Source organism: Archocentrus centrarchus, chromosome 4 (genome assembly GCF_007364275.1).
Source record: "Archocentrus centrarchus isolate MPI-CPG fArcCen1 chromosome 4, fArcCen1, whole genome shotgun sequence".
NCBI classification, from domain to species: Eukaryota; Metazoa; Chordata; class Actinopteri; order Cichliformes; family Cichlidae; genus Archocentrus; species Archocentrus centrarchus.
Genome location: NC_044349.1, coordinates 28,923,345 through 28,950,156, shown reverse-complemented (window position 1 = coordinate 28,950,156; position 26,812 = coordinate 28,923,345). Strand labels below are relative to the sequence as shown.

General features: G+C 40.4%; 2 protein-coding genes across 9 annotated transcripts in view; one reads left to right on the top strand and one right to left on the bottom strand.

Moving 5' to 3' along the window:
• The window catches only part of scfd2 (sec1 family domain containing 2), a 99,844-nt gene extending 82,205 nt beyond the window's left edge, over positions 1–17,639 (bottom strand). For both annotated transcript variants that reach the window (XM_030726796.1, XM_030726797.1), the window contains exons 1-3: positions 16,721–17,639; positions 15,494–15,662; positions 2,027–2,151 (exon numbers count right to left, since the gene is read on the bottom strand). In XM_030726796.1, coding sequence (XP_030582656.1) covers positions 2,027–2,151; positions 15,494–15,662; positions 16,721–17,534 — 1,108 coding nt within the window. In that variant the 5' untranslated portion in view covers positions 17,535–17,639. The remainder of the gene's footprint in view (positions 1–2,026; positions 2,152–15,493; positions 15,663–16,720) is intronic.
• Positions 17,640–17,663: 24 nt separating this feature from the next.
• The window catches only part of fip1l1a (FIP1 like 1a (S. cerevisiae)), a 34,743-nt gene continuing 25,594 nt past the window's right edge, over positions 17,664–26,812 (top strand). For 4 of the 7 annotated variants that reach the window (XM_030726792.1, XM_030726791.1, XM_030726790.1 and 1 more), the window contains exons 1-7: positions 17,664–17,720; positions 19,719–19,782; positions 22,736–22,782; positions 23,260–23,355; positions 23,457–23,572; positions 23,702–23,787; positions 26,599–26,695. In XM_030726792.1, coding sequence (XP_030582652.1) covers positions 17,681–17,720; positions 19,719–19,782; positions 22,736–22,782; positions 23,260–23,355; positions 23,457–23,572; positions 23,702–23,787; positions 26,599–26,695 — 546 coding nt within the window. In that variant the 5' untranslated portion in view covers positions 17,664–17,680. Of the gene's footprint in view, positions 17,820–19,718; positions 19,783–22,735; positions 22,783–23,259; positions 23,356–23,456; positions 23,573–23,701; positions 23,788–26,598; positions 26,696–26,812 lie in introns of all 7 variants that reach the window. The other 3 variants (XM_030726793.1, XM_030726795.1, XM_030726794.1) reach the window with 3 other exon arrangements.

Genomic DNA, 26,812 nt, shown 5'->3' with positions numbered 1-26,812 from the left:
GTTTAAGCAAATTCCTTCAAACCATTTCTTAGATATGAAGTGGACGTGAAAAAAATTAACAAAAAACATAGATTTACCCATATGACCTTTGACCCCAGTGACCCCCGCCTTGCCCCGGTCATAAGCTATCTACCCATGAAGTCTGGTAAGCGTAGGCCGAACAGTTCTCGAGTTATTGAGCGGACACTTCAATGGACGCCGCTCGGACACCCGCCCGCTGTTCTTTCGACGGGCGTATCAAGAGGAAGAACTCAGACTGCTAAACATAAATCCATCTTTGCTGTTACAAAAAATATAGTTTTCCCAAATCTCACTGACTCACGCTCCTCTGCTGTTAAAAGGCCGGACTGCACCACAGGAAGAAAAGTCCTGTCAGCACATCTCATTTACGCTGCTGTGTCCGTACATACACAGACGCTATAAACTTGTGACGCACACATATGCACGCATATATACAAACACGGGCAGATGGATGAGACGAACGCACGTTTATGGACGATGAAACCAAAGCTGTCTGACAAACTCCCTGCTAAGAGCAAAAACACCAAAGATAAACACTGGACTCTGCAAAACCACATACTGTACATATCTGCACACACACACACACAGCCAGAGAATTTCATCATTCTATTGTGCTGTGAGAAACCTGACATGTTATATCAGGCTTTGAGAAATGGGTTGTTTGCTCTGTTTCTCACTGGATGATCTTATCCTGCTGAGATTCAAAGAAGCCAAGTTGGGTCAGTGTGTATGTGAAAATTCAGGGCCTGCAATACACTGATATGTTATTTTCTCTTCTGATCTGCATAACCCTCCCAGACCGAGAACACACTTGGGTGCAAGGGGAAAAATCGTCCTCTCCTAGTGAGCAAGCGGGCACTGAGAGAGCAGATAGGTATTAATGCTAAGCGTTTTGTGTTACTCGATTTAGCTTGGTCTCATGAGCAGAGCGTGATGGATTGAAAACTCTGCTGGTGGGCAGGATGGGAACTGTGTGGGGGGTGCTATGTGGAGCTCAGGGGGCTTCATGGATTCTGGTCCTCTGCCAGCAGGGTATAAAGGTTCAGTGTGTTAGGGATACTGCAGTGCCCCCTTCTCTCACTGCTTCTCTCATTTTCTCTTCCTCAGCAAAAACATTGAGTCAACAGGCCGTCGGTCAGCAAGCAGGAGAACCTTCAATGCTGCACCTTCTTCACACGTTTTGCTTTTACTGTCACTTGATGTTGTGCATTTCTCTAAATGAATCCACAAGGCAGCAGTCATCTGGAATTAGAAGGACTGCTGTATGTGAAGGGAAACTGCCATGTGCACATTTGGATGCTTGACAGAGTGTCTAGGGTGTGTGCGTATATGTGCGACCTCCAGCATATTACAACCTGCCTGTTACGAGAGACAAGACCTTCTTTACTTCATAGATTATAGGAGCTAAGGGACCACAGTGCCCCTCCCTTTTACACCCTCTTTTTTGCCAGATGCTAACCTGCATATTAGCCATGACTGTGAATGTGAGTGTGTGTGTGTGTGTGTGTTTGTGGGAGTGTACTACATCCATTACCTCTTTAAGTCAGAGGGTAACATAAAGGTGAACGTGCACAAGGACACTCTAAATTTGTGCACGTAATGACTTTATTTTTTGCGTGTCTACACATATTTTTATCCCTCGATTCAGTCCCCCTTGCTTCATTAACGAACAACAAAAGTTTTCGAAAGCAGCATGTGTGTGTGTGTGTGTAAGTGTGTGTCATGGAGCCAACATGTGGTTCAGATTTCCTCTGTGGCCACATGGGCAAATACACAGCAAGGCAAAGAAGCTTGGTTTCAATAGGAGGCGCTTTTGTAATGTTTTTGAGGGCACTGAAAAACATGACAAAACTAGCACATGCTTCTCTTTAAGCATGAAAAATCCGACATATTTTATATGATATGAATGTTTATGCTTTGCAGTTCTGTGTTTTGCATGTTGGTTTTTGGTTAATGAGAAACATGATTATGTGCTTTGTGCTATCTGTGGTATTGTGGTTTTTACCCATGCTCATCTTGATTGGCAGATTTTCTTTACTGGCTGCTTCCACCAGTTGCCGACGGACCTCCATCAGCCCCTCTTTGTGTTTACTGGTCAGCATGGTCTCCCACAGTGACCTCGCAGATGACCTGATAGGTAGAGCAATCAAAACAGCCAAGTTTAGTCATGAGGAAAACAAAACACTGCACCAGAAAATGAACTGTGGTTTTTAGCGCTAACAAGCTGAGCAATGGTTGCTTTTCTTGTTTGTTTGTTCAGAGTCAGGGTTATTATAGTTAACGAAAACGAACGAAATAACGAAAACTGAAATTGAAAAAACATTGTCGTTAACTGAAATAAATAAAAACTATAATTAAAAGGAAAAAACGATAACTAATTAAAACTGAATTGTGAGTTTACAAAACTAACTAAAACTAACTGAAATTATCGATAAACTGACTTTCATTTACTTGTTTTTTTGGGGGGGTTTTTTAAGCCTTGTGGATTGATATGAAATCATTTTTTCCGCTCTCCGAGTTTAAGCTGGGAGCGCCACAGGACAGCTGTGTGAGTGCGCATGTGCGGGCGCTCACCGCGCTGGTCCGCAAAGTAATGGCTGCGGGCTGCCGAGTCCCGTATGGAGGTTCTTTGAGTACAAACACCTGCACACGACCACAAGGTAATTAACACACACAATCCAGCTACACAAGCATAAATGCGGACATGAGGTCGGCAACTTCTGTAGGTTGTGTACAGAGGCCGCAAAGACCCTGCAGGTTTAATTAGCGAGCATCTAACCAAGCTAGCTCCAAAACAGAAGCAGCTTCAGGTGGTGAGAACATCAGGATGCAGATGGATTTGAGCTTTGACTCCTTCAAAGAGTTTGTTTTTGTTTAACACCACATGTAGGCGTTATTAATCTGCTGCACTGATGCTGAAGTTTATTGTGGAGTTTATTGTAGAATTTATTGAGTTTGGGAGTTCATGTTTTTCTTTGTTTCTCCCTGATTATGCTCATGTGTGTCCTTAATATTACACAAATTTAGCATGTCTTGTGAACAGTTGGTTGTTGACTATATTTCTTTAAACTGTATCTTTTGTCAAGTTTTCATTACACAATAGTCACTTTTGCGCCTTGAATCTTGCACCTGATCAGGTATGAAAATACTAAAACTAATACTGAAACTAACTAAAACTAAGCATGAAACCAAAAATAAAAACTAATAAAAACGAGCAAAACCACTCTGAAAACTAATTAAAACTAACTGAATTAGAGAAAAAAAAGTAAAAACTAACTAAAACTAAACTATAATGTAAAATCCAAAACTATTATAACCCTGTTCAGAGTACACAGGCCTCTGGGCACAAACACAAAAGGACAACACGAACATGTCTGAGTGCTCGTCTCAGCGATAGAAAGCCTGCCGACTAGGGATTGGTGACTCCCCGATGGGAGCCCGCACAGGAAAAAACTGACATTAGCGGAGGGAACATTAGGAATGTTCTGTATCCACCTTAAACATCTGTGTGCCAACATTCCTCTGGACTGATCACCACTGTCCTTACAAAAGCAGGTCTGGAGACTGAGGCTCGCCTTCGTGCCATCTCAGGCCCCAGTTTTTTATACGCTGTTACGAAACACGCTGATCCACATCTCTAATGGGAGACTGACGACAAGGCATGTGCGTAAGACTGTTACCATCTGCTGCGAGCACAAACGGATTCAAGTCTTCCCCTAAAATGATCAGAGTGTCACTGAGGAGCTTCATCGTCATTAAAGTCACAGAATTTCAATTATTCAATTTGTTCTTCTTACAAAACAGCATTGATATCTGGATTTCAGCCACAGACATATTTTATATTTGTTAAATTTAAAACTTAAACTTAAACTTTGCTAGTTAAATAACAGGACATAAGAAGCCCACAAATCTGGCTGCACTTTTGACAGCTATTCAGACAAGCGGACGCGATCTTCTACATATTCAGGAGTGCCCAAAAACAAAAGGAGAAAAAGCGACTAGACTGAGAAAATGAACTAAGGACAGAGGGAAGGTAGGAGGGACCTAGTTGACAAATCCACTCTGTTTTTCTTTTCTTTCTTGTCTTTTTTCAGAACTTTTTTCTTCTCTCGCCTTTTCTCCTTTCTAACTGCTGCCATGTGTTTAATATCAGATGTAATCTGTTCCAGACCTTGGGCTGGGGCTAGATGGGGAGAAGAGGGGCTCACAATGGGACACCCGCCATCTTCACACTAGAGCTAGACACAAAGACCAGCAAGTACGTCTCAGCTCAGGACAAGTGTTTAATGTAAAGACGGACACATTAGAAACATAAGGAAAAGAAACCAAAAAAAGAATCAGATACTTAATAACAATTACTTGATTTTCTGAATTCTTTCCAGATTTTTCTGATTAATGAAGAGCTATGACAGAGGGCCATTCCCTGAAAACACCTCTTAATCTTTCAGAGAACAAACTTGGACTCAATGAAGTATTAGAACTGCTAAGATTAACCAAATCATGCCTCACATGCTTGTCATGGCTGAAATACCAATATTGTGACTTGACCAGGCCATATGTGAGCAGCCACAAGTTTGTTTGAGGGTGTGTGCATGTATATGTCTGTGCACAACCTTGCACATCTGTATGTGTTCTTGTGAGTCGGAGGGCCTCTGCAGAGTACGAATGAAATATGGCTCTCATTTGGCTTATTGCCCACACCCCCCAAAAAACCACAGACATCCCACTCCCCTGATGCTTTCCTCAGGCCATTTGGTCAGACAAAGGTGGGGGTTTGAGCTGAAGTAACCCCCCCCCCCCCAAGGGGTGAGGTTTATATTGGCAGGGTGTGCAACAGAACCAGCCAGAAACCTTATTGAGTAACTACTTTACTATGGAAAGGGGTAGGAGCTGGGGTGGCTGGGAAACTGGGGCTCGTGTGCTTGGTCATCTGCGCGGCTGTGCCTGAGTGAACAATGAAGGCTCCCTTAGTTAAAAGGCTGCTCAGACAGAGACTGAAGGGGGCAGTCTTGCACTTGACTTGCGTACATCATGATGTCCTCTCCAGCTTCCTTGAATACGCTGAGTGGGGGTGTTTGGACTGTGTGGGAGTTTGTACCCGAAGTAAATTCTATTAGTAATGAGTGTTGTAACATTTAAATGTGGTTAAATGCCAAATATTTGCTTGAAAAACAATGCGTGCTCCATTTTAAAGAATGACCACGTACATGTCCATTAAAGTTCCTCTGACCATATCGAAGTCATTAGAGACAGTGGGGGTGGGGGGTAGTATTCCTGGAAGTATGATGCAGCAGAAAAGAATTGCTCAAACCAGCCTGACTCAGGATTTCTAAACTTTCCTCCTCATCCTGTGGCCCCCTCATCATTTGGTCAAACGTGTATGTGCGTACACACACATTTCAGCGTGTGTACTACAGAATTTAATATCTCTGATTCAGGAGTGAGTCACACTACTCATACATGTGATTGATACTGTACAGTATGAAGAATAAGTGTTAGATGATCACCCCTGCCAAAAAAAAAACCTAACCTTATTTCCTCACTTACCTTCAGCGGGATCTAACGGGTTAGCTGGTTTATGCAGTAAAATGCAATTATCAGAGGTTTCCGCTGCTGCTGCAATATACAAGGAGTAAATGAAATTTTGCTTCAAGTGCTGAAGGCGAAAGTAAAAATAACAGTAAAGTCTACAGCAACACATTTTTTTTCTTTTTTTTTTTTTTAGGAAACTGTCCTTGGTACTTCACATAATCAAACTAAGATGCTGTTAACAACTTTCCTGGAGAGTATTTATGCTCTGAAAAGCAGCTCTAATGAAAACTTTGTGGTCAGCATATTATACAAAATAACCAGGGCTTTGTTTCAGAGGAGCAATAAACACATTTCTGATATATATATATATATATATATATATATATATATATATATTTTTGTACCACAAACACAATTACTCAGAATTACAAGAAAAGTGTATATATAATCTCTTCAGCTACAGCTCAAACATCTATCTGACCAGATACAACGAGAGGTAAGGAAGAAAAAAAATACAGTTTTAATTTGGATCATTTGATTTACTCTGATTCTTCCAAGACAAAAACCACAAATTGAGAAGCATTTTGTTGCTTCTGTCTGAGAAACTTCATGCTGCAGGTCACAGCTGTACATAAAAAAAAAAAAAAAAAAAAAAAAAAAGGAGACACCTACAGTATGACCCACTGGTCAATGAAATCCAATTTTGAAGTCTTGAGCATTTTGGTTTTATGAAACTGGATCACATGAGAGGGGGTTGGCCCTGACTGTGAAACCCACAGACATTACACAATTATAAGTAGTGAACACATAGTGACTTGGAATTAGCAACTGTGACCATAAACTCATTTTAAGTATTTACTGAGGTTATAATAAAGTGAGCAATGAGGCCGCTTAGTCATAGACCTCTATACAACCGGACCTCTTCTTAATAAAGAATAGAAGTAAGGTCTTAGTCACACAGGCCTAGATACCGGTTAGTGTCCATCTAAAAACTATTGGTCACAAGGGAAAAGTGTGTATTCCGGGACTGGTTGGTTTCTGGAGGTTGCTGTAGTTGCCAGCGTGAACTTGACTGCAAATCATTATACACTGCGGCACTGAAAACCTTCTTGCGATTGTTTTGGTTGCTAGCAGATGGCCACATTCACACGTAGTTTGCTTGGAAGTCATCGACCTGGCTGCAAAACCCTGAAAACTACTCGCCAAGCAGCCGTGAAACTGTGAAAAGTGCAAGGCAAACCACAAACTGAGCCTGTTTGCCTTTAAATTTAAAGTTGTGCCTTGTGAAATGTGTTGTTTGCAGCAGTAAGGCACAACTGAAGGGAACGGCAACCATTTCTGGTTCTGTCTTCAGGATTGAGTGACTTAAGCCTAAGGCAACCACACAGTGACTTCACTGACTTTTATACACTGCTCAAAAAAATAAAGGGAACACTTAAACAACACAGTATAACTCCAAGTAAATCAAACTTCTGTGAATTCAAACTGTCCACTTAGGACGCAACACTGATTGACAATCAATTTCACATGCTGTTGTGCAAATGGAATAGACAACAGGTGGAAAAATTTGGCAATTAGCAAGACACACTCAATAAAGGAGTGGTTCTGCAGGTGGGGACCACAGACCACTTCTCAGTACCTATGCTTTCTGGCTGATGTTTTGGTCACTTTTGAATGTTGGTGGCGCTTTCACACTCGTGGTAGCATGAGATGGACTCTACAACCCACACAAGTGGCTCAGGTAGTGCAGCTCATCCGGGATGGCACATCAATGCGAGCTGTGGCAAGAAGATTTGCTGTGTCTGTCAGCGTAGTTTCCAGAGGCTGGAGGCGCTACCAGGAAACAGGCCAGTACACCAGGCGACGTGGAGGAGGCCGTAGGAGGGCAACAACCCAGCAGCAGGACCGCTACTTCCGCCTTTGTGCAAGGAGGAACAGGAGGAGCACTGCCAGAGCCCTGCAAAATGACCTCCAGCAGGCCACAAATGTGCATGTGTCTGCACAAACGGTTAGAAACCGACTCCATGAGGATGGTATGAGGGCCCGACGTCCACAGATGGCGGTTGTGTTCACAGCCCAACACCGTGCAGGACGCTTGGCATTTGCCAGAGAAGACCAGGATTGGCAAATTTGCCACTGGCGCCCTGTGCTCTTCACAGAAGAAAGCAGGTTCACACTGAGCACATGTGACAGATGTGACAGAGTCTGGAGACACCGTGGAGAGTGATCTGCTGCCTGCAACATCCTTCAGCATGACCGGTTTGGCAGTGGGTCAGTAATGGTGTGGGGTGGCATTTCTTTGGAGGGCCGCACAGCCCTCCATGTGCTCGCCAGAGGTAGCATGACTGCCATTAGGTACCGAGATGAGATCCTCAGACCCCTTGTGAGACCATATGCTGGTGCGGTTGGCCCTGGGTTCCTCCTAATGCAGGACAATGCTAGACCTCATGTGGCTGGAGTGTGTCAGCAGTTCCTGCAAGATGAAGGCATTGAAGCTATGGACTGGCCCGCCCGTTCCCCAGACCTGAATCCGATTGAGCACAGCTGGGACATCATGTCTCGCTCCATCCACCAACATTACGTTGCACCACAGACTGTTGAGGAGTTGGCGGATGCTTTGGTCCAGGTCTGGGAGGACATCCCTCAGGAGACCATCTGCCACCTCATCAGGAGCATGCCCAGGCATTGTAGGGAGGTCATACAGGCACGTGGAGGCCACACACAATACTGAGCCTCATTTTGACTTGTTTTAAGGACATTACATCAAAGTTGGATCAGCCTGTAGTGTGTTTTTCCACTTTAATTTTGTGTGTGACTATAAATCCAGGCCTCCATTGGTTAATACATTTGATTTCCATTGATGATTTTTGTGTGATTTTGTTGTCAGCACATTCAGCTTTGTACAGAACAAAGTATTCAATGAGAATATTTCATTCATTCAGATCTAGGATGTGTTATTTGAGTGTTCCCTTTATTTTTTTGAGCAGTGGATAAAGTCTAAGAAACTACTTCATAGAGTAGGCAGCATCTCTGCAAAAAGTCACATTAACACTACACGCTACTGCAAATCAACATTACTAACCACAATGTGTTAAAAAGTATTGAAATTTCACACTCAGCAGGCTATAAAACCAGACAGTAATCCATTCCCACTCACACCTGATTCAGATGATCTGTGTACTTTCCAACAGGACTGCATGTAACAGACATGGCTTAACAGAATTGTGCAAGGTCAGCCCCATTTCTTGCGGAGTTAATTTATGGAGCGTGTTTAATGGGGCAAAAAACACTGTCAGTTTTCTGTAAACATCCCCATACAGCACAGGACATGACATGAGAGAGAAAGAAGGTGGGGGAGTAAAACCAGACCTGGCCTTGAGTGTCTGTGTGTTCTGGCAGGAGGGACAAATGACCCAATGGATTTATGGAGAGAAAAAGAGGCAGAGGAGTTCTGCAGGAAGTGAGGAAAGGATGGGAGAGGTACACCAACAAATATACAAATAAATTAAATAATAAGAGAAATAAAAAATGTAAAAAAAATAAACAGAGATGACAATTTTAGGGGCCGTTCTATGTATCCTAACACTACACTCCGGTAATAGTAAATGGTTTGTCCTTTTACTAATCTAAATAAAATAGTAAAATACATTATTGATACCATAATTGGTCTGAACAGCCCGCATGTGAAGTCAAGGACAGGCCAAAGTGGAGAAAGACAGCAATGATAGCCTCTGCATGACACAGACAGCTATGTCAGCATCTCTCATACCTCCCTATGACCACAATGTTGTTACGGGAATGGACTGAACTGAACTAAAGGAAAGAAAACTTAAGGAATTTTGTACAAAAAATTACAGGACTTAGGGGTTAGTCTACAGCTGCATATGAAGTTAAGCTGAATGAAATGTCCTCAAGTGTTTCTTAAATTTGGGGCTGCAAACCAAACGTTGACAATGAAACCTAATCTAACTTCTGTATCCTGCTCCGTGTGTGTACATAAGCCACTACAAGCCCATATGTCTGAATCTAAATTGAATCAGTCTTGGTGGATAATGTAGGTTATAGGTGTTGACAAGAAATAAAAATGCATGGACTAAAGAAATGTGTGAATTATTTAATTCTAAAATTATGTACATTTAGATTTAACACTTTAAAAATATGGTTAACTAAAACTGCTACAATAAATAAATAAATGATATCAATGCACCTATATAATTATGAAAAAAAAATGTGTTAATTTATAAAATGTGAAATAAATGGACATTTGTTTTATTTTGCTTGTGTTTACCTTTGACACTTTTTATCTGACACTGTTTATCTACTTTCAAATGTATTTTTCAACTGTAATTAGTTATTAATTTTAATTGAATTTATGAATTTTTATGAATTTGTTTCCATACTTAGCTCTGTGCTATGTTCCTTGCACCTTCCCCCCATTTATTTCCTCAAACGTATTTTTTTTTTGAATGTATTTTATAATTTATTTATGCAATTACGCTATAATAGCCAACTCAAAGGGCTGTCATTTGTCATGAGGCAGTTTCAAGCCTCAATTTTAAAAAAATCTAATTAAACATAAAAAATGCATCAAATATTGTGTCAATTATATCTTTTAAAACACCCGTGTAAAGGAAAGTCAAGCCTTCTTAACAGGGTTACAGTAAAGATATGTTAAAAAGTTTCTGATTTTGCAGCACAGACAGAACGGTCAAATGTGAGAGAAGGTTAAAAATGAAAGGATCTCAATGGGGGAAATTGAAATGCAGGAGTCTTCCTCTCCTCCTCTGTCTTGGCTACGTTCACATTTCAAATACAAGCCAGCAGTAGGGGCTCTTTGAAGGAATGGGCCTGGAGGAAATAAAGTACCATTTTAGCAAGATGTTTTATCAACTAAGTGAACAAATGCACACAAAGTTTCAGAGCTTGTGCTCTGTAGCGAAAATTAAACTACTGAGCAGAAGACAGCATACAAGACTGAATAGGTTATGTTATCTCAGTCTAGATGGGAACACAGAGTACATATTGTTCAGGTGCAAGTAATCTACTTGATTGATGTACTCTGAGTTTCAGCTTCAGATACCTTCTGCACTGGAAGAGAAAGCAGAATTAGGCAGTGAATGCAACAGAAACAACTTAAGAGAAGGACCACAAGACATATCAGCTTACTTGATCCTTAAATATGCCATACAGCTAAAGCTCTGCACCTCTGATACTGATATAAATCTTATTTTGCAAGCAGCTATATCTGTCATTAATCTTTAGTGAAAATGGATTAAATAAAACTAGGGTCACAGAGACCCTGAAGTCTCGTGGGCATTCATAGTTCTAGTACAGGGGTGGCCAACTCCAGGCCTCGAGGGCCAGTGTCCTGCAGGTTTTAGATGTGTCCCTGATCCAACACACCTAAATCAAATATAGGAGGCCTGGAGTTGGCCATCCCTGTTCTAGTAAGACAGAAAACCCTGGTGCATGATAGGAACAGCAAGAAGTAGTAAAGATATATTTTTTAATATCAGAGGTAGTATTATTAGCAATAATCACTAGAACACAAAGATTTTGTATTAGAAAGTGATTTTACCCCCATTTTGGGGGGTCATGGGGGTCCTTATAGAGAATCAAACTCAGTTAATCAATTTTTACAGAATATATTAACATTAACAATATATCATAAGAAAGTTAATACAAGGTCACAGAAATAGAAAGCTTACTTGTGATAAATGTATTTATACAAAAAAAACTACATATTTGCTGGGGGGTTGGGGGGGCATTAAGGGTACAAAAGTATCTATAAGGGTTGACACTGACAACAACATTCCAGAATCACTATCAGAAAAATATTTATGATGTATTTTTCAAGAAATAAAAAAGTATGCAAACTGTCATTTTTTGGCACACTCAAACTACATTCATATTCAATGAGTTATTATTATAACCAATAATTGTCGGAACTTAAAAAAAAGTAACTTAACAGTTTTTCTGCAATTAAGCAACATGTGTGAAAATTTGCTATTTTTACCCTTTTTGGGGCCCTGTGGGACCCCAGATATTCAATCGGGACACCTCTGATTGAATGAATGTTTCTGCCAAATTTGAGAAAAATCCACTCAACAGTTTTAGTGTAATTTCCAGACAGCACAGAGCCCACCGTGCATGAAAACAGATGACATTAGTCTTCTGGACCTCTAATAAAACATTAGAATAAAATGGCCAACAATGCTAGTGAAGCTGAATGTGGCTCAGACTGAAAGCTGGCTCACTTTTGTAAAAGGATTAGAAATTGCACCCAAATGACTTTCACACTTTATTGCTATAAAATTGAAATACTGTTGTGACTATTATGTCTTAGAAATGAAAAAGTAATTTCCCCTTGTGGTGTCTGTCCTCCCATTCAAGCACACGTTCTGTATAAACACAATGGTTTTCCACGGACCAGTATTTATCACTAATGGTACAATCAGCCGACATGATAGTGGAACATTGAAACCAGTTACTGTGTTCATCCAAACACAATGGCAAGAACCTGACATTTGGCCAGAAGACATCCTATGCAGCATAACATGGTTCAACTGTGCTTGACCCTGTTTAAAGAACATTCTCTTTGTCCATCTTACGCAGGCCTGGATGGGAACTCTATACTATACTGTGGTTGAGGAGTAGAATGGTCAAGCTCATAAATCACTGAAAGACTTATTTGGCTGTTTATGCCACTGTTTATGGTCTAAATACAGAATAACAAAAGATCTCTAACCTATAAGGAACAACCATAGAATAAGCCTGGCAAGTTTTCATCCTCCACTCTTATTCTTGGAGTAAAAACAGGTTTAACTATCCTCAGCTGCCTGTCATTTGTGTTCTCCTCCCCCCCCCCTACTATCTCTACTGTTTTTGTTACTTTTCCCATACAGCTCAAAATCAGTGTTCATGGCTTTTACTCGTGCTCATATTTCCCAGCTGGGACAGAATTAGGTGCTTTCTCTCTTTTCTGGTGGTATGCATGCAGGATCTGCAGGGAAGACTTGAGGAGATGGCAGCCATACAGTGTTTTCTCATGGCAGGGTGCGGTCGGTAACTGCCTGGCTCAATCTCTACAGCTCCTGAGGCAGACCCAGTTCACCTTGGCCACCCATACTTGCTTCTGCCCACACTGCACACACTCCCACCACAGCATCGAGGCCCACGGCGGCCAGATGATGGGGGAGCAGGGTTCAGTCTGGGACTGAGGAAAACTCGGCGTTCTCTGCCAATGGGGTTCAAATGTCCTACTCAGGATCAAAAGGGCTGTGAAGCCAAGCACAGCAAATTACACAGAAGAGACTGGAAGGTACCTGACCACAAACACACAAACACACACGTACAAAACATACAACACTTTCACTGCCTCTTTCACTCATCATCTTTCTATATACACTAAGTTGGGCACCCTGGCGCTATTTAATGGCTGAAAAGGGACAGCAGCAGTTTGAGTAGATAGCATTAGTAGATGTATGAAGAAACTGCACAAAGCACCTGTGTTTGCATGTGTACCCACCCATACACTGTACGCTTTCTTTCTGGCATGATCATTATAACCACAGAGTGAAAGTCAGGTTGTAGGATATGGAAAATCACACCAAGTTATGAAAGACAATACTACACAAATTGCACAGTAAGTGTGGGGTCTCGCCTGTAGAGCTAGAATCAACAGCCACCCACAGAATGTTTAAGACATAGTAATCTATAAAAATATCCTGGAATTACTGAGGAAAATGTCATGCAAAAACTCCACACCTAATATTTAAAGGGTTGAGATAATACACAACAAAACCAATAAAAACACTCTGTGGCCCAGGCTAAAAATAGATCAACAAATCATGGGTAAATAAACATTCAGTAGGAGGGAAGAACAGACCTCTAAAAACATGCATTTAGAGAACCCTGTTCTGAACCTATTAGAATGAGTGACATACTGTAAACGCTCCCTGTGGTGAGCTGGGCACTTGTAGGCAGTTAAAGAAAGTGGCAACTCTAGGCATCGCCATTGCTCTGCATGAGCAGCACTTCAATCTCCTAAACATCTGTGATAAGGCTCAGCTGGGCCATCTGCTTAGAGATAGCACAGGGAATAACCCTCCTGCTGATCCAACTGGCCCTGACCAGAGACATACTCCACGGCCACTGCTGCCTGATAAGGTTGAGAGTCTGGTCATATTTGGTGAAGGGATCAGGAACAATGATTGTGGCTGGGATCTCAGCTTCTGTACAGTTACCAGTTTCTCTTTGGGGTGCTCTGTCTAAAACCTCCTCTCTCCACCATCATAAAATTAACAATAACAGGGTAATCTTCTTATCAATATCCAGAGACATGAATCCAAATTTCAGCCCTACATCCATCTATGGACTGGTGTGAACTTGCCCACGTGTGTTCAGATTATTATTAAGTGTAGCACTGATTGGAAAGATGGATTCTCTTACAAGAGAATCTCTACCACAGCTGACAACAGCACCTGCACCCTTCAGTATATGTGTAAGCCCGTTCATTAAAAATGCTTCAGTTCAGGCCACTAAACTCTTCTTCTCAGTCAAAGTCTTTTCCTTCAGCAACCACATAAAGGGGCAAATCCGGAATGGAACACATGATTTAGGAATAGTCTTTGCCATGTATAACAGTCCCACCCCGTGTGCATCTGCAGAGCCAAGACCAGAGGCAAGTTTCACTCAACTATTAGCACTAACGCTGGTCATGTGCTGCTCAGGCCACTTGGTGTAGTGGGTGGCTCTCATTTGTCCATATGTGTGTTTGGCCTGGGGAGGCATTTTAGTGACTGCCAATTTATAGAAGACAGTAATATAAAAAGAGACAATATAATTGTGTAGAGTCTCCAATCAATCTAGCCTGCATGTCTAAACTGTGGTAGGAAGCTGGAGCACCAGGAGGAAAATATCATATTAGCACAGAAAGATCATGGAAACTCAACACAGGCTCTAATTGGTGGGCAGGTTCAAAGCCAGACATAATTTTAATGTTATTTGTGGGATATCAACTTAATTTGTGAGGTATCATTTTTAATTAAAATTGCTTTTTTAAGTCATATGCTTTCACAGTAAGAGGCTTCTGACTAAAAAAAAAAAAAAAGCACACACTTCCCAATGCATACAAAACCAGCCAAGGAAAGACAACTTTGTGAGTGCAACAACAGAACAATGAAGACTTGGACTCTCTAAACTCTAACTATCATTTTACTACAATGGACTGGTGCAGCCACACTAGTTCAACAGACAATCTCCAGCTACGCTTGCAAACAAAAGCTTGGGATACTTAAACTCGGGACAACAACTCATTCCCAACCAGAAGTGGGCAAACCACGTTTTTCCGGCTGAGAACCATGGCTTCAGAATTTAACGTGCTAACATATTGTACGGAGTGCTAAAAAAAAATTTCAAATCTTAACTTGAGACATACTGATGTAGGTAGGGTATAGATTTGAGGGTATAGCAGGCTGAAATCCTGCACCGATATTGACATTTTCATTGTTTCAACTACTGGCTGAAAACAGGTGAATCATCAAATGATCACAACAAATCAAACAGCAAATGCAATATCAAAGCGACTGATTCTGATGTCTCTCTGTGTATGTATATAGTTTAGAGTCATGGTTAAAGCTGAAAATACTGGGTATATATTCAATATGTTCTAAAATGCATTTAATCTAAAATGTTCTGACATGTCCGTAATGTATACGTCATATGTGGTGTAGAAAGCCATTAATAACCATGTCTATTGATAAGAACAGCTGTTCTCTGGATGCTCGTTATTATGATGCAACAAGCTACTGCCACATCACTTTTATGAGCCTAATGTGTTTGTTTTGTTGGGGCTACTTCAGCTGAAATTTCTGATGTGCCTTTGATTTTGTTGAATTTAGCTGACATATAAATTAATAGAGAAATCAAATACACTCACTGAGTCTGTGCAAGACAGCCAGGGGCCAGGACAGTCTTGGAGTGAGGGGTTTGCTGCAGACTTGTGAGCTCCAGCATGTCCACCTGCATATCTGTCACATGACCAGGTAAGGGTTTGAGCACGGTCAGAATCTTCTCTACCAGGTTGTCACCATGATGACCAACAGCCCCTGTAAATCAATTAATTAAAAGGAGAAATATGAGAATCTGGGACTGCTGTGGAGGAATAAGCTGAACCCAGCTCTGCTCAATATTCATTTAATCTCTTTATAAGCTTTTTCGGTGCGGCCCTTTGCAGCATTTCCAGGCCATTCAGGCTGCTTGGTGTAGTGGGTGGCTCTGGCTGGAGAGTCGGCATTTGTCCACATGTACTTTTGGTCTGTGGGGAAAAGTATGCAAAAATGTATGTTCTGGTTGTGTCAGAGGATAATTTAGGATTAATATTCTTTGGGGAGGTGGTTAAGATAATATCTACAGTGCTCTTCAGTAACTAAACTCAATTTTGGGTGGCATTTTAGTCATTATCAAATTACAGAAGACATCCATCCATCCATCTACTTCCAGTTATTCAGTTCAGGGTCGCAGGGGAACTGGAGCCTATCCCGGCTGTAGGGAACACCTTGGACAGGCCGCCCATTTATCACAGGGCCAACACAGAGAGACAGCCAACCATTCACACTCAGATTCACAAATATGGATAATTTAGAATCACCAATTAATGTAACCCCACTACAGAAGACAGTGATACAAAAAGAGACAACAAATAATTGTATGGAGTCTTCCTTGTGGTAGGAAGCTGGAGCACGAAAAACAAAAGCCCCATTAGGACAGAAAGATTGTGGAAACCCAACACAGAAAGGCCCTATTTGGTGGGCATGTTCAAACCCTGACACATTTGTTATTTTCTTTTAATTTCATTTATTTGTGGGATATCAGCTTAAGTTGTGAGGTATCATTAGTCAGATGCTTTCACAGTAAGAAAGAAAGAGGCTGCTGCCTGCAAACAAAAGTACATATTTCCCAGTGCATACAAAACCAGCCAAGGAAGGCCAACTTTGTGAGTGCAACGAGAGAACAGTGGAGACAACTCTGTAAACCATCCTACAGCATTCTCATTCATGTGGCCTCTTGCCCACCACTGCACTAGACAGTTACTGGTTAGCCGTGGATGTGATTGGGGTTATGCAACATGCAGAATGATCAAACACAACATAGTCGGAAATTTCACCTGTAAGATCCATTGTTCGATCAACAAAGATGATTGATGCTTTATTAGGGGCTGTCTTCCTTCGGTTTTTTGCTTGAGGATGATTGGCGAGTTCCCCTGCTATGATGCGGCTCATTGGACCCAGAGCAAAGCTCTCCTCTCTGGTACCGGTGGTCTCAAACATTGAATTTAATGCTGAAGCCAGGGATTTGACTTCAATCTGCAGTTCAGCAGTGAGACAGTGCATATCTATATCACTCAGACTTGCAAATCTCTTCTTCTCTGGTCGTTTTGCATTGATGGTCTCCAGGTCCAACGGCAGCAGAGGGAACAGGTGTGCAAACGGGGGTGTAACGATCAGCTGCTGGGACACAGGGGCGAAGACAACTGGAACATGCATGACTTCCGCAGTGTAGTTCATGTTTCCCATCCACTCGCACAACTTTTCTTCAAATTGCTCAAATACAGGGTTTCCTTCCATTTCTGTCGTGACTTTGTTGGCGAGCAGGTGCACGGAGTGAGCAACAGTGGTGAAGACAACGCAGTACTGAAAGTGACTGAGGGATATGATGTCTTTAATGATGTCGACTGTCCTCCCTTTCAACAATGTGCTCACTACAAACACGGCTTTGGGCTCATTGGCCCCGCAGGCTTCGAAGCTTGAAAACTGCTTTAAATTTCTGGCTCCAGCCTCCAATAAAGTGGCAGCCCCTCCACTCCAGTGCAAAGCCTCTGCACATTTGTCATCCATGAAAACAACCGCTTTCTTTACCTTCGACAGCACCTTCTCCCACATCAGGAGGGGAAATCGCGTAAACTCCTCGGTCACCAACATTTTCCCAGGTACGTGTATTAGGTAAATTCAACGAAATCAAAGACACATTGGAAATTTCAGCTCCCACAAAACAAAACACGAGTCTCTTAAAGGTGACGTGGCAATATCCCGTCGCAGCATAAAAACGTCACCCGAACGTCGTCGCTATGGCAATAACCAGCATCCCGAGAGCAACCGTTACAGTCAGTAAGTGATAAGCTTAGACTTCACTACTATAACTAACAACGACCGGAGCTGAAAAGGCGAGGGTGAAAAAAACAAACAAAACAGAAACGAATCCAACCAGTAAGTTTAATTAAAATGTAGCAGTTTGTCTTGGATGTCAGAGGTAGGAAGACGATTTTTGACATGAACTTCCTCCATAGAAATACCTTGAATGAAAATGCCATTTGGCACAAATGTTTATTGCTTATATTTGTGAGTTCTTGTTTAAAAGTACCTACATTCAGAGGTGGCAAAAGTACTGACATTCTGTACTTAAGTAGAAGTACAAGTATTTGTGTTAAAAAATACTTTGGTAAAAGTCGAAGTACTGGTTCAACTTTTTACTTAAGTAAAAGTAAAAAAGTACAGGCTCTGAAATTTACTCAAAGTAAGAAAGTAAAAGTAGCTCTTTGGAGGACGTTTCTACCTGCTATTTTTGTGTAAAGCTAACTGAACCTTATTATATATTATTGTAATAATATAAAATAATGCATGAGAACACAAACGTTATTCCAATCTAAATTTTAATTCTAATGAATGTACTCAGCTTGAATCACAAACTGTGAAAGGGAATTTAAACACAGCTCTATTCTCTGTGTCCTCCATAGTAGAGGGTGACTGTGTCTCCACCTAAACACAAACATGAGGATACTCAGGGGTTACAGTGGGATTCAGAAGGTGGAGGAACCCTAAGATCAGCTGTAGTGGCTCTGCATGGGGAGAAGAATCACAACTTTCTATTGTGAGCTGCAGTAAATGATGTTGGTGTGCAGGCTGTGATCAGCTGACCTGCTGCTGCTGCTCTGAGGTTTACTGCTCTGTATGGATGAACTGAACTCACAAAGATGTAACCCAGTATTTCACAGCTATCTGAGCTGATCTCCATCCCCTACACTGACAGCATACAGGCTGTAGAAATGTTGGACTCAGTGAATGAATCTCAGCATCAGCAGCTTTGATTCAAACTCATCTCTGCTGCACTGATGTAACCTGTAACTCTGACCATGAACACAAAGTGCATCAACACAGAGCTTTACTGTAAATACAGTACAACAAGATAACCTGTTTATTACGTACTAAACTGCAGTATTTTCATACAATCTTTGAATAACACAAAGTCAGCATACTTCAGTTTATTTTCCAGTCCTTACCTTTAATTCTAGCCTCTCTTCTTCCTCTCCTGTCCTCTTTCTCCATCTCTGAGTGAACTTCTCTCTCTTTGCTCTCCCTGAAATGCAGCAGCTCTTCTTTTAGCTAGCAGACACACTGTGTGACAAACTGCACACACTTTGTGTGTTTGCTGATATTTGTTGAGCATTTAAAAACGTTGCATTTACCTGACACACGTTACTCCCTTCATGCTCGCTCCTCTTCAGTAGCGCTAGCTAAGCTGTTTATGTCCCGCGAGCATAAGTTACGGAATCGGTCCGGCCCGCTGTGACCCCTGATTATAGCGCTATAAATGAGACATTAATTATATGAGTTTGTGTATTTAATCCCTTTGTACCCGATAAGCCCCGGTGATGGAGGATACGCCAGTACGATTGTCTCTTATATGTTAATATTCCTCCGTTTAGGCTCAGATCGCTTGATGACTGACGGCGCACTGACGTGTTAAAAAGTAACGAGTCTGTTTTGAAAATGTAAGAAGTAGAAAGTACCGATACTTGTGTAAAAATGTAGGGAGTAAAAGTAAAAAGTACTCAGAAAAATAAATACTCAAGTAAAGTACAGATACCTAAAAAAAATCTACTTAAGTACAGTAACGAAGTATTTGTACTTCGTTACTTCCCACCTCTGCCTACATTAAATTACTTCCTCCAAAGTTTGACGGAAAAATACAGCTAAACTCAAAGAGGCCAGCTGTTTCTTCTGTTTTCCATAGAAAAACCTTAGCTGACAGACCTACTCTATCCTGAAGATGATATAAAATGAAGCTACTTAGTTTGACTTAATTCTGTTTTGGATTCCTTGTTTTAGGAGTATATGGCATGGACACCACAGATGACAAAGAAGAGACACAAAGGGTAGAAATCCCATCCAGGTGTGTAGCCAATGGTTTTAAATAAATAAGTATACAAATTTACAGTCTTTTATAACCATCGTCTTTCCTTCCCATAGCTACCAGCAAATTATGTCATAGAGCAATACATGTAGTATATATGTAATACATAAATAGTATTGTGCAAATCTCTTGAGCCACTCCACTAGGAGAATGGGAAATAGGTGCAGTGATTTACTGAAGGGTGCACACATGGAAGTATACTAAATATGGCAAAAACAGAGTTTGTATAATTTTAATGAGGTTGAAAGTCAATATTTGCTATGACTAGCTTTATTCCTCAACACAGTCTGAACTATCTTAGGCGAGCTTTCTTGTAATTTCTTTAAGCAGCCTTCAGGAATAGTTCTCCAGGCTTCTTGAAGGACATTCAAAGCTCTTCTTTGGATGTTGGCTGCCTTTTGTTCCAATCTCTTAAAAGATGATCTCATATTGCTTCAATAATGTTGAGATCTGGGCTGTGGGGAGAGAAATCTGTGACTCATAGTGTTCAAATTTGTGTTTTTCTATTCAGGTGTCCTTGTACTGGATTGGCAGTGTGTTTGGGATCATTGTCATGCTGAAAAATTAAGACAATGCCAAACAAACGCTTTCCAGAATGGTATTGCATGGTGGATCAAAGTCTGATGGTACATTTCTGCATTCATAATTCTATCAGTTTCATCAGTTTTGACAAGATCACTGACTGAAATGCAGCACCAAACCAGAGCAAAGCCTTGACCATGTTTTACAGATGGTTGTAGACACTCATTGTTGTACCTCTCTCCTGACCTCATCCATACATGCTGAGAATGATTTGAACCAAAATTTTCAAATTTGTATTCATCACTTTGGAAGACCTGTTCTCACTGATTTTCAGTACTTGTATAATTTGACATCCGAACAGTAGATTGATCAACTGGGCTAGATGCATCTCTCAGGTCCTGTGTCGGGTCTTTGCTGGATTTTTTTTCCTATTTCTTAAGGAAATGGCTTTCAGATACTGTTCCTCTGTTGTGGATTTTTTTTTTAGTCTTGCCACTTCTTATTTTGTCCTCCACTTGTCTGGTTTCCTCACATTTTTTGAGAACATGTTTTGCTGAGATATGCCAAGTTTAATGCGAATAGTTCTTTGGAAGTCAAGCTGTTTGCACAAAACTACAATTTTATGCCTGTTTATCCCTGTCAAGGAGAAATGGGAAGAAATGTTTTTGAGACACGCTGCTAGTAACGAAGTGCCTGATGATACAATTTTAAATTGTTTCTTCACTAAGTTGTGGTATGTGTAGACACAACATGGGTTCATCCCTTGAGTTAAGTGCCCTTTTAATTCTTGAAAGATTCATAGGTCATTGTTAAGTGGCTTTAAAAATAATAAATAAAAGCCATTCCTCTGTAAATGGTCAGCTACAATGACCTGACTGCCAATGTCCTGGGAAAAAAATAAAAAAGACCACTTTAAAAAATTACAAGGACGTCTGGCTGTCTTGGAAGCAGAGTATCAAGAAATGCGGGGTGGCTCAAGACTTTGGCACAGTATTGTATCTTACATACCTAAAATAGGATTTGATGTTCTTCATTTGAACTTGTTCACTATTGATGTAACATTAGATCGTCTCTTACTATCATTCAAGGTTATAGTTAATTTAGATAAAACTAAGTTAAAAGGTCAAAATAAGTGAAAAAAACTAACCAAAAAGATATTGTAAATAATAAAAACATATCTATACAGGAAAGATTGTTTAACTAAATTTAAACAAATAACAAGTAAAGAAATTACAAACTGAATACAAAAACGAATGAAAGTTACAAAGTGCTATCGATATTGTTGTGATCTATATCGCGGCGTTACACGCACGTCTGACAGCCCATAAAGTGCAGTGAGCAGAAAACAAATGGCATGCTCATTTCCAAGCATTTCCAACTGCATTATACTAATGAAGCGTTCAGGTATAATACAGTTTTCAGAGTATGATAATGACATTACAGTTACACAATTCGTGTGACGGCACCTTGTGTGCCGCCTTGAAATGTGCATCCAGTCATGTCGGGCATTAAGAAGAATTTGATGCTCATTAAATCTGCTGCCAGGCGAGCGGTGTTTGTTTGTGAGCTGGGAAATGTGGATTTAATTTTATTTATTTGGGACAATGCAAGCACTCATACAACTGGAGCCCCGGCAATAGCTGTGGTATGTTTTCGCCAGCCTTTATGCCTCAGAATAAATGTAGCATAACATGCCAATTACAGTTAGTTACTGTAACGTACACCAAAGCTTCAACAGTCTTGTTTTTTTGTGTGTGTGTGGGATAGTTTAGCCTTTTTTTGCATTGGGAATTTGTGATTGAAATCATGCAAGCAATTTAAATAACGACAGTCTTTCTCTTGCTGAGCTACCCACGAAAAAAAACCTGAACAAAAAGGCATGGTTAAATGCTTTTTTTTGGCTTGTCCTCATCTTGTGTAGCAATAATGTAAAATCATTCTGCAAAGAATCTGTCTCAATGGAAATTCTTTTCTGTTTTGATCATTATTATTTTCATCCATTTCTTTTGTTTATGGGACAATTTGAAAGCCAAGAGGACAATGACAATGACAATGATGCTGGTGATGAATACAGTTATTTTTTGCACAACAGTGCATCTGAGCAGATGAGCTTACCATCCATCTTGTGACAAAATAATGTTGAATTTTTACACTTTTTATTGTGTTTTTCTGGCTGTTAGGCATAATATGAATGGGCTTTATTTGTCAAGAACCCTCGTCTGTCAAAATATAGCTTTGAGATATTTCCACAGTTTTTCCGGTGACGTGTTGGTCTTGTAAATGGTGGTGCCATTTGAAATAAAGTCAGAAGCACCGAACTGAGACAGAAATGTTTCTCAGAGTTAAAGTTATTGTCATAATGACAGAGATAACAGTGGTGAGGATGTGAGTGCCTCCTAATTTTTTGCAGCTCTGGTCATACATCTGAACACCTTAGGAGGACACGACACGCAGGTGGTGAGTAGGTGCTCTGGCAAAGAAAACACAATAAAACAACACAGGCACACAAAGACCAGGATTTGTTTTGCACTTGATTTAAGAAATCTATTAAACAGTTAACTGATAGACATTCAGCTTCCAAACATGCACAGTTCCTGTAATTTTTCTCTGGTGAGCAAGCCAAGAATGTAACCCTGAAATAATTGCCAGAAAATTCAAATTTTTTTTAAACTGTAAAAAATCTTTTCTAAATTGTAGTGTTATTGAACCTTGAATTAAAAAATAAGTTAAATATTAATTTGCATATATGAGTTTTACTTTGTATTTGACCTTTAAAAAGTGAACTTTAAGTCATTTCAAACATATTCAAATGTACACTGAGAATGGCAGCTTCATTACTGCAAATCAGCTAACTTAACTCGTGTCCATATGATTAAAAAAAATACTCACCAGATATATTTAATACCATTTTATCTGCTATTAAATAATATACAGGTACTACAGAGGACCCAGAGTTAGAAAATATCCAAGGAAATGAAAAAATGAACCAGAATGTAGAGTTGTTAGAGAAGAAGCCATGGAGAAAAGCTGGTAAGTACTGGTCTTTGAGCCGACGCATAGATGGAATAGATTAATGTATTCATCGATTACATTCAGACCTGGTCATTACCATTTTGTGTTTTTATTTTCAGGTGCTAACATCTCAGATTACTTTAACTATGGTTTTGATGAAAAAAGCTGGAACGCTTATCGTAGGAAACAGGCAGAACTCCATGGACTGAAAAGAAAAGAAAATGCTAAAAACAGGGTAAGATAATGATATCACTGATTTGATTTCGTCTTCGGTCTTATTTTTAAGGCACCCTTAACTTAAACAGGAGAAAATAATCTGCAAAAATAAATTTGGATGAACCTGAGAACTTGTTATTCCGCTCAGGGCCAGAAGAGGCAAACTGGATATAGAGAAGAGGGGACTTCTTGTGCTTATTCTTCCCCAGGCACACCATCTATTCTAGCTTTCAGGTCAGCAATATGTCTTCTACTTATTGTTATAGTTTGTGTCCACAGTGCTACACACTCTAGCCCATTCCATGCTATAGCTCTGAGCTCAGAGCCAGAAGAAGCTGGCAGCTGGTTGTTTCTGTTTGTGACATGACATCTATCTGCCTGATGCCATCTGTTTTCTGTGATCCTTAGATGGGCTCAGCATATTAGGGTTGTTTTGGCAAGGGACTGCAAAATGTTGAGGTAAACACAGACTTATGCTCATCTGTTTAAGCCTGAGGCAACATTTTGTCGTAGGTTAATGCTTTTTTTGCAGTCTTTTGGCCATTCTTTTTTCAGTTTTTTTTTTACATTTCATACATTTGATTTTTATCTACCAACAAGAGTGTGACACCACTTTGTGATCATAGATTGTGCAAAAGTCTTGTCCCACCAAAAGGATTTAACCAGAAACTGTATTTTTTTTTAAAACCACTTTTGTTAATTTAAGTATCATTTTAATTTGGGTAACACCCATTGCTTCATCTGAACAAACAAATTTTAGTGGCATGCATAGTCATCCCCCAAAAGGCCAATTTGGAGTCAGGAACAACCCTGTTGAGTATTGCCATTTTATGCTTCTCTATAGTGTAACCCTATCACAACATTTATAACAGCTGTAGCTCTTGTTACTAATTGTAGCAACTCAATAAAATGTAGTGTATTACATAGATAAATTATAGAATTGATTTAGACAGCATGGTGGTGTGGTGGTTAGCACTGTTGTCTCACAGCTAGAAGGTCTGGGTTTGAATCCACCTTGGCCCGAGCCTTTCTCTGTGGAATTTGCATGTTCTCCCTGTGTCTGCGTGGGTTTTCTCCGGATACTCCGGTTTCCTCCCACGGTCCAAAGACATCAATTACTTCGGTTAATTGGTGATTCTAAATTGCTCAAAAGTATGGATGTAAGTGTGGATGGTTGTCTGTCTCTCTGTGTTAGCCCTGTGACAGGCTGGTGTACCCTGCCTCTCGCCTTGTGACAGCTGTGATAGGCTCCAGCCCTCCTGTGACCCTGAACAGGATAAGTGGAAGAGAATGAATGGATGGATTTAGACTAATAGCATTTCTATTTGATGTATACTGTTCTTTTGATAATGTAGATGATTGAGGCACTGCTAGTACATTTGCAAAATGGATGACCTGGAGGTGCCATCCATCAGTGTGGGAGCCCTGGTTTTCTAGATGACACAGAATTTGTGGATGGAGACAACAGGAAAAGATGAGATTTTGAGCTATCAGTGAATCACTTCTTTTATTGCTATTCCATTGGGTAGCAATGTGTTTGTCTCAGCCGTGACTCACTGCAGTCTTTTCCTGCAGTGAGTATAAAGCAGTCAAGCACAAATGTAAAAGGTTTGGCGTTTTGACGTCACAATTTGTGAGCACAGTGACCGATGCATTAAACATAACTGCGGTTTAGATCGTGCCTATTGTGCTTTATAACCCAGTTACAAGCCCCAAACACTTTATGTGTGCACAAGTGTGCTTTCCTGCGTAGAGACATTTCTGGTGCACTACTAAACAGATTTTATTTATAATTTTTAATAATAGTAACAGAAAAATAACAGAAAGCATAGCTCTCTGTCAAAGAGGCTAAAACAATTGGTTTTACTGTATGGATGGATCGTGCTTATGTGTGTAGTCATTCACCAACAGCTATTTAAAAACCAGCAGAAGTTTCTGCACGCACTCATGAGGGCTCTATTCTTTTAATGCTAGAAAGTAGCCTTCACTCTCAGCAGTTAGTTTGCTTCTATTTATGAAAATGTATTTTCTGCCTTTAAAGGAAATTTTCCCATTCAAAGCTGCTTCTTTTCCGGCTATTCCCATTCATTTACTTTAATGGTGATTAAGATGTCTGTTGGATGCCCTGACTGTTATCTGAGACTGACTGACAGAAATGGCCATCCAATTAAAGATCCGTCCTACTTGATGCAGTTTTCCCCATCGGCAAGGTTAGGTCATGGATCTGAGTCGTATATGCGTCACATCTCTCTCTTCCCACATGACAGGGCTGCACCAAAGTAGAACAAGGAAGTTATATTATAGTGTGCTGAAGACAAATACATACACTATATTATCTAATAGATGATGCGTTAATTGTGGCTTTGATATGGCTTATTCTCTGTGAGTCTACTTCTTGTTTAAGGAAGTTACTGTTGTGTTTGTTAATTGGGGTATGTTTAATTTGGGGTTGCCTAACATGCAAAAAGTGTACCCTGTGGTACACAAGCACTTCATTTTAAAAGTGTGTTACATGACAATAGTGTTGGGGTTTTTTTTTGTGCATCTCAGGTTAAAAGTGTTTGTGTTCTCGGATCTGGAGCAAAGACGCATTAAGGAGCTGCAGGCACATCCCTATTGAGTTGTCATTAAATGTAGGCGTTATTACTTTTTTATGTATGTTTTCCTCCACAGTTGATAAAGTCCTTGTGACAGAAGCGGGTTAACAGTTGTGTGTGTATGTGTGTGTATGAGCTCATGCAGCGTGAGTGTAGGAGGGTTTAGGGCTGTAAAGGGCTGTTTTGTGAAGAAGGCAAGATGACCCAGATAAGGAGGTTTAATGCGTTAATGGATCTGCAAGGGGTTTAAGTAAGGACATTGAAAGTGACATTAGGATAAATTAATGTCCTGTTTTTAAAAATATTATATAAGTACACGTCAGTACCACATGTGCACATGAAAAGGATTTATGTTCAAGAAACCTTACGTGCCATTTTTCTGGGACAATATCAAAACTTTACACAAATGTGTATTTGCTGGCTGTTTATCATATTACCTCACCAACAGAGAGTCAGATCCTACCGCTGATTTGATTGGAGGACAACCTGAATCCAGCAGACAGCATTGGCACCAATATCTTAATGATGGAGTCAGCAATATTCAGGTAGTGTGTTAGTATGGGTTTAATAGGGATGCAAGGACAGTCTCTGAAGCTGTTCATAACAGCTATTATCATGAACCAACCAACATGCTATTTATTAAACTACAGGCCTCAAAATGT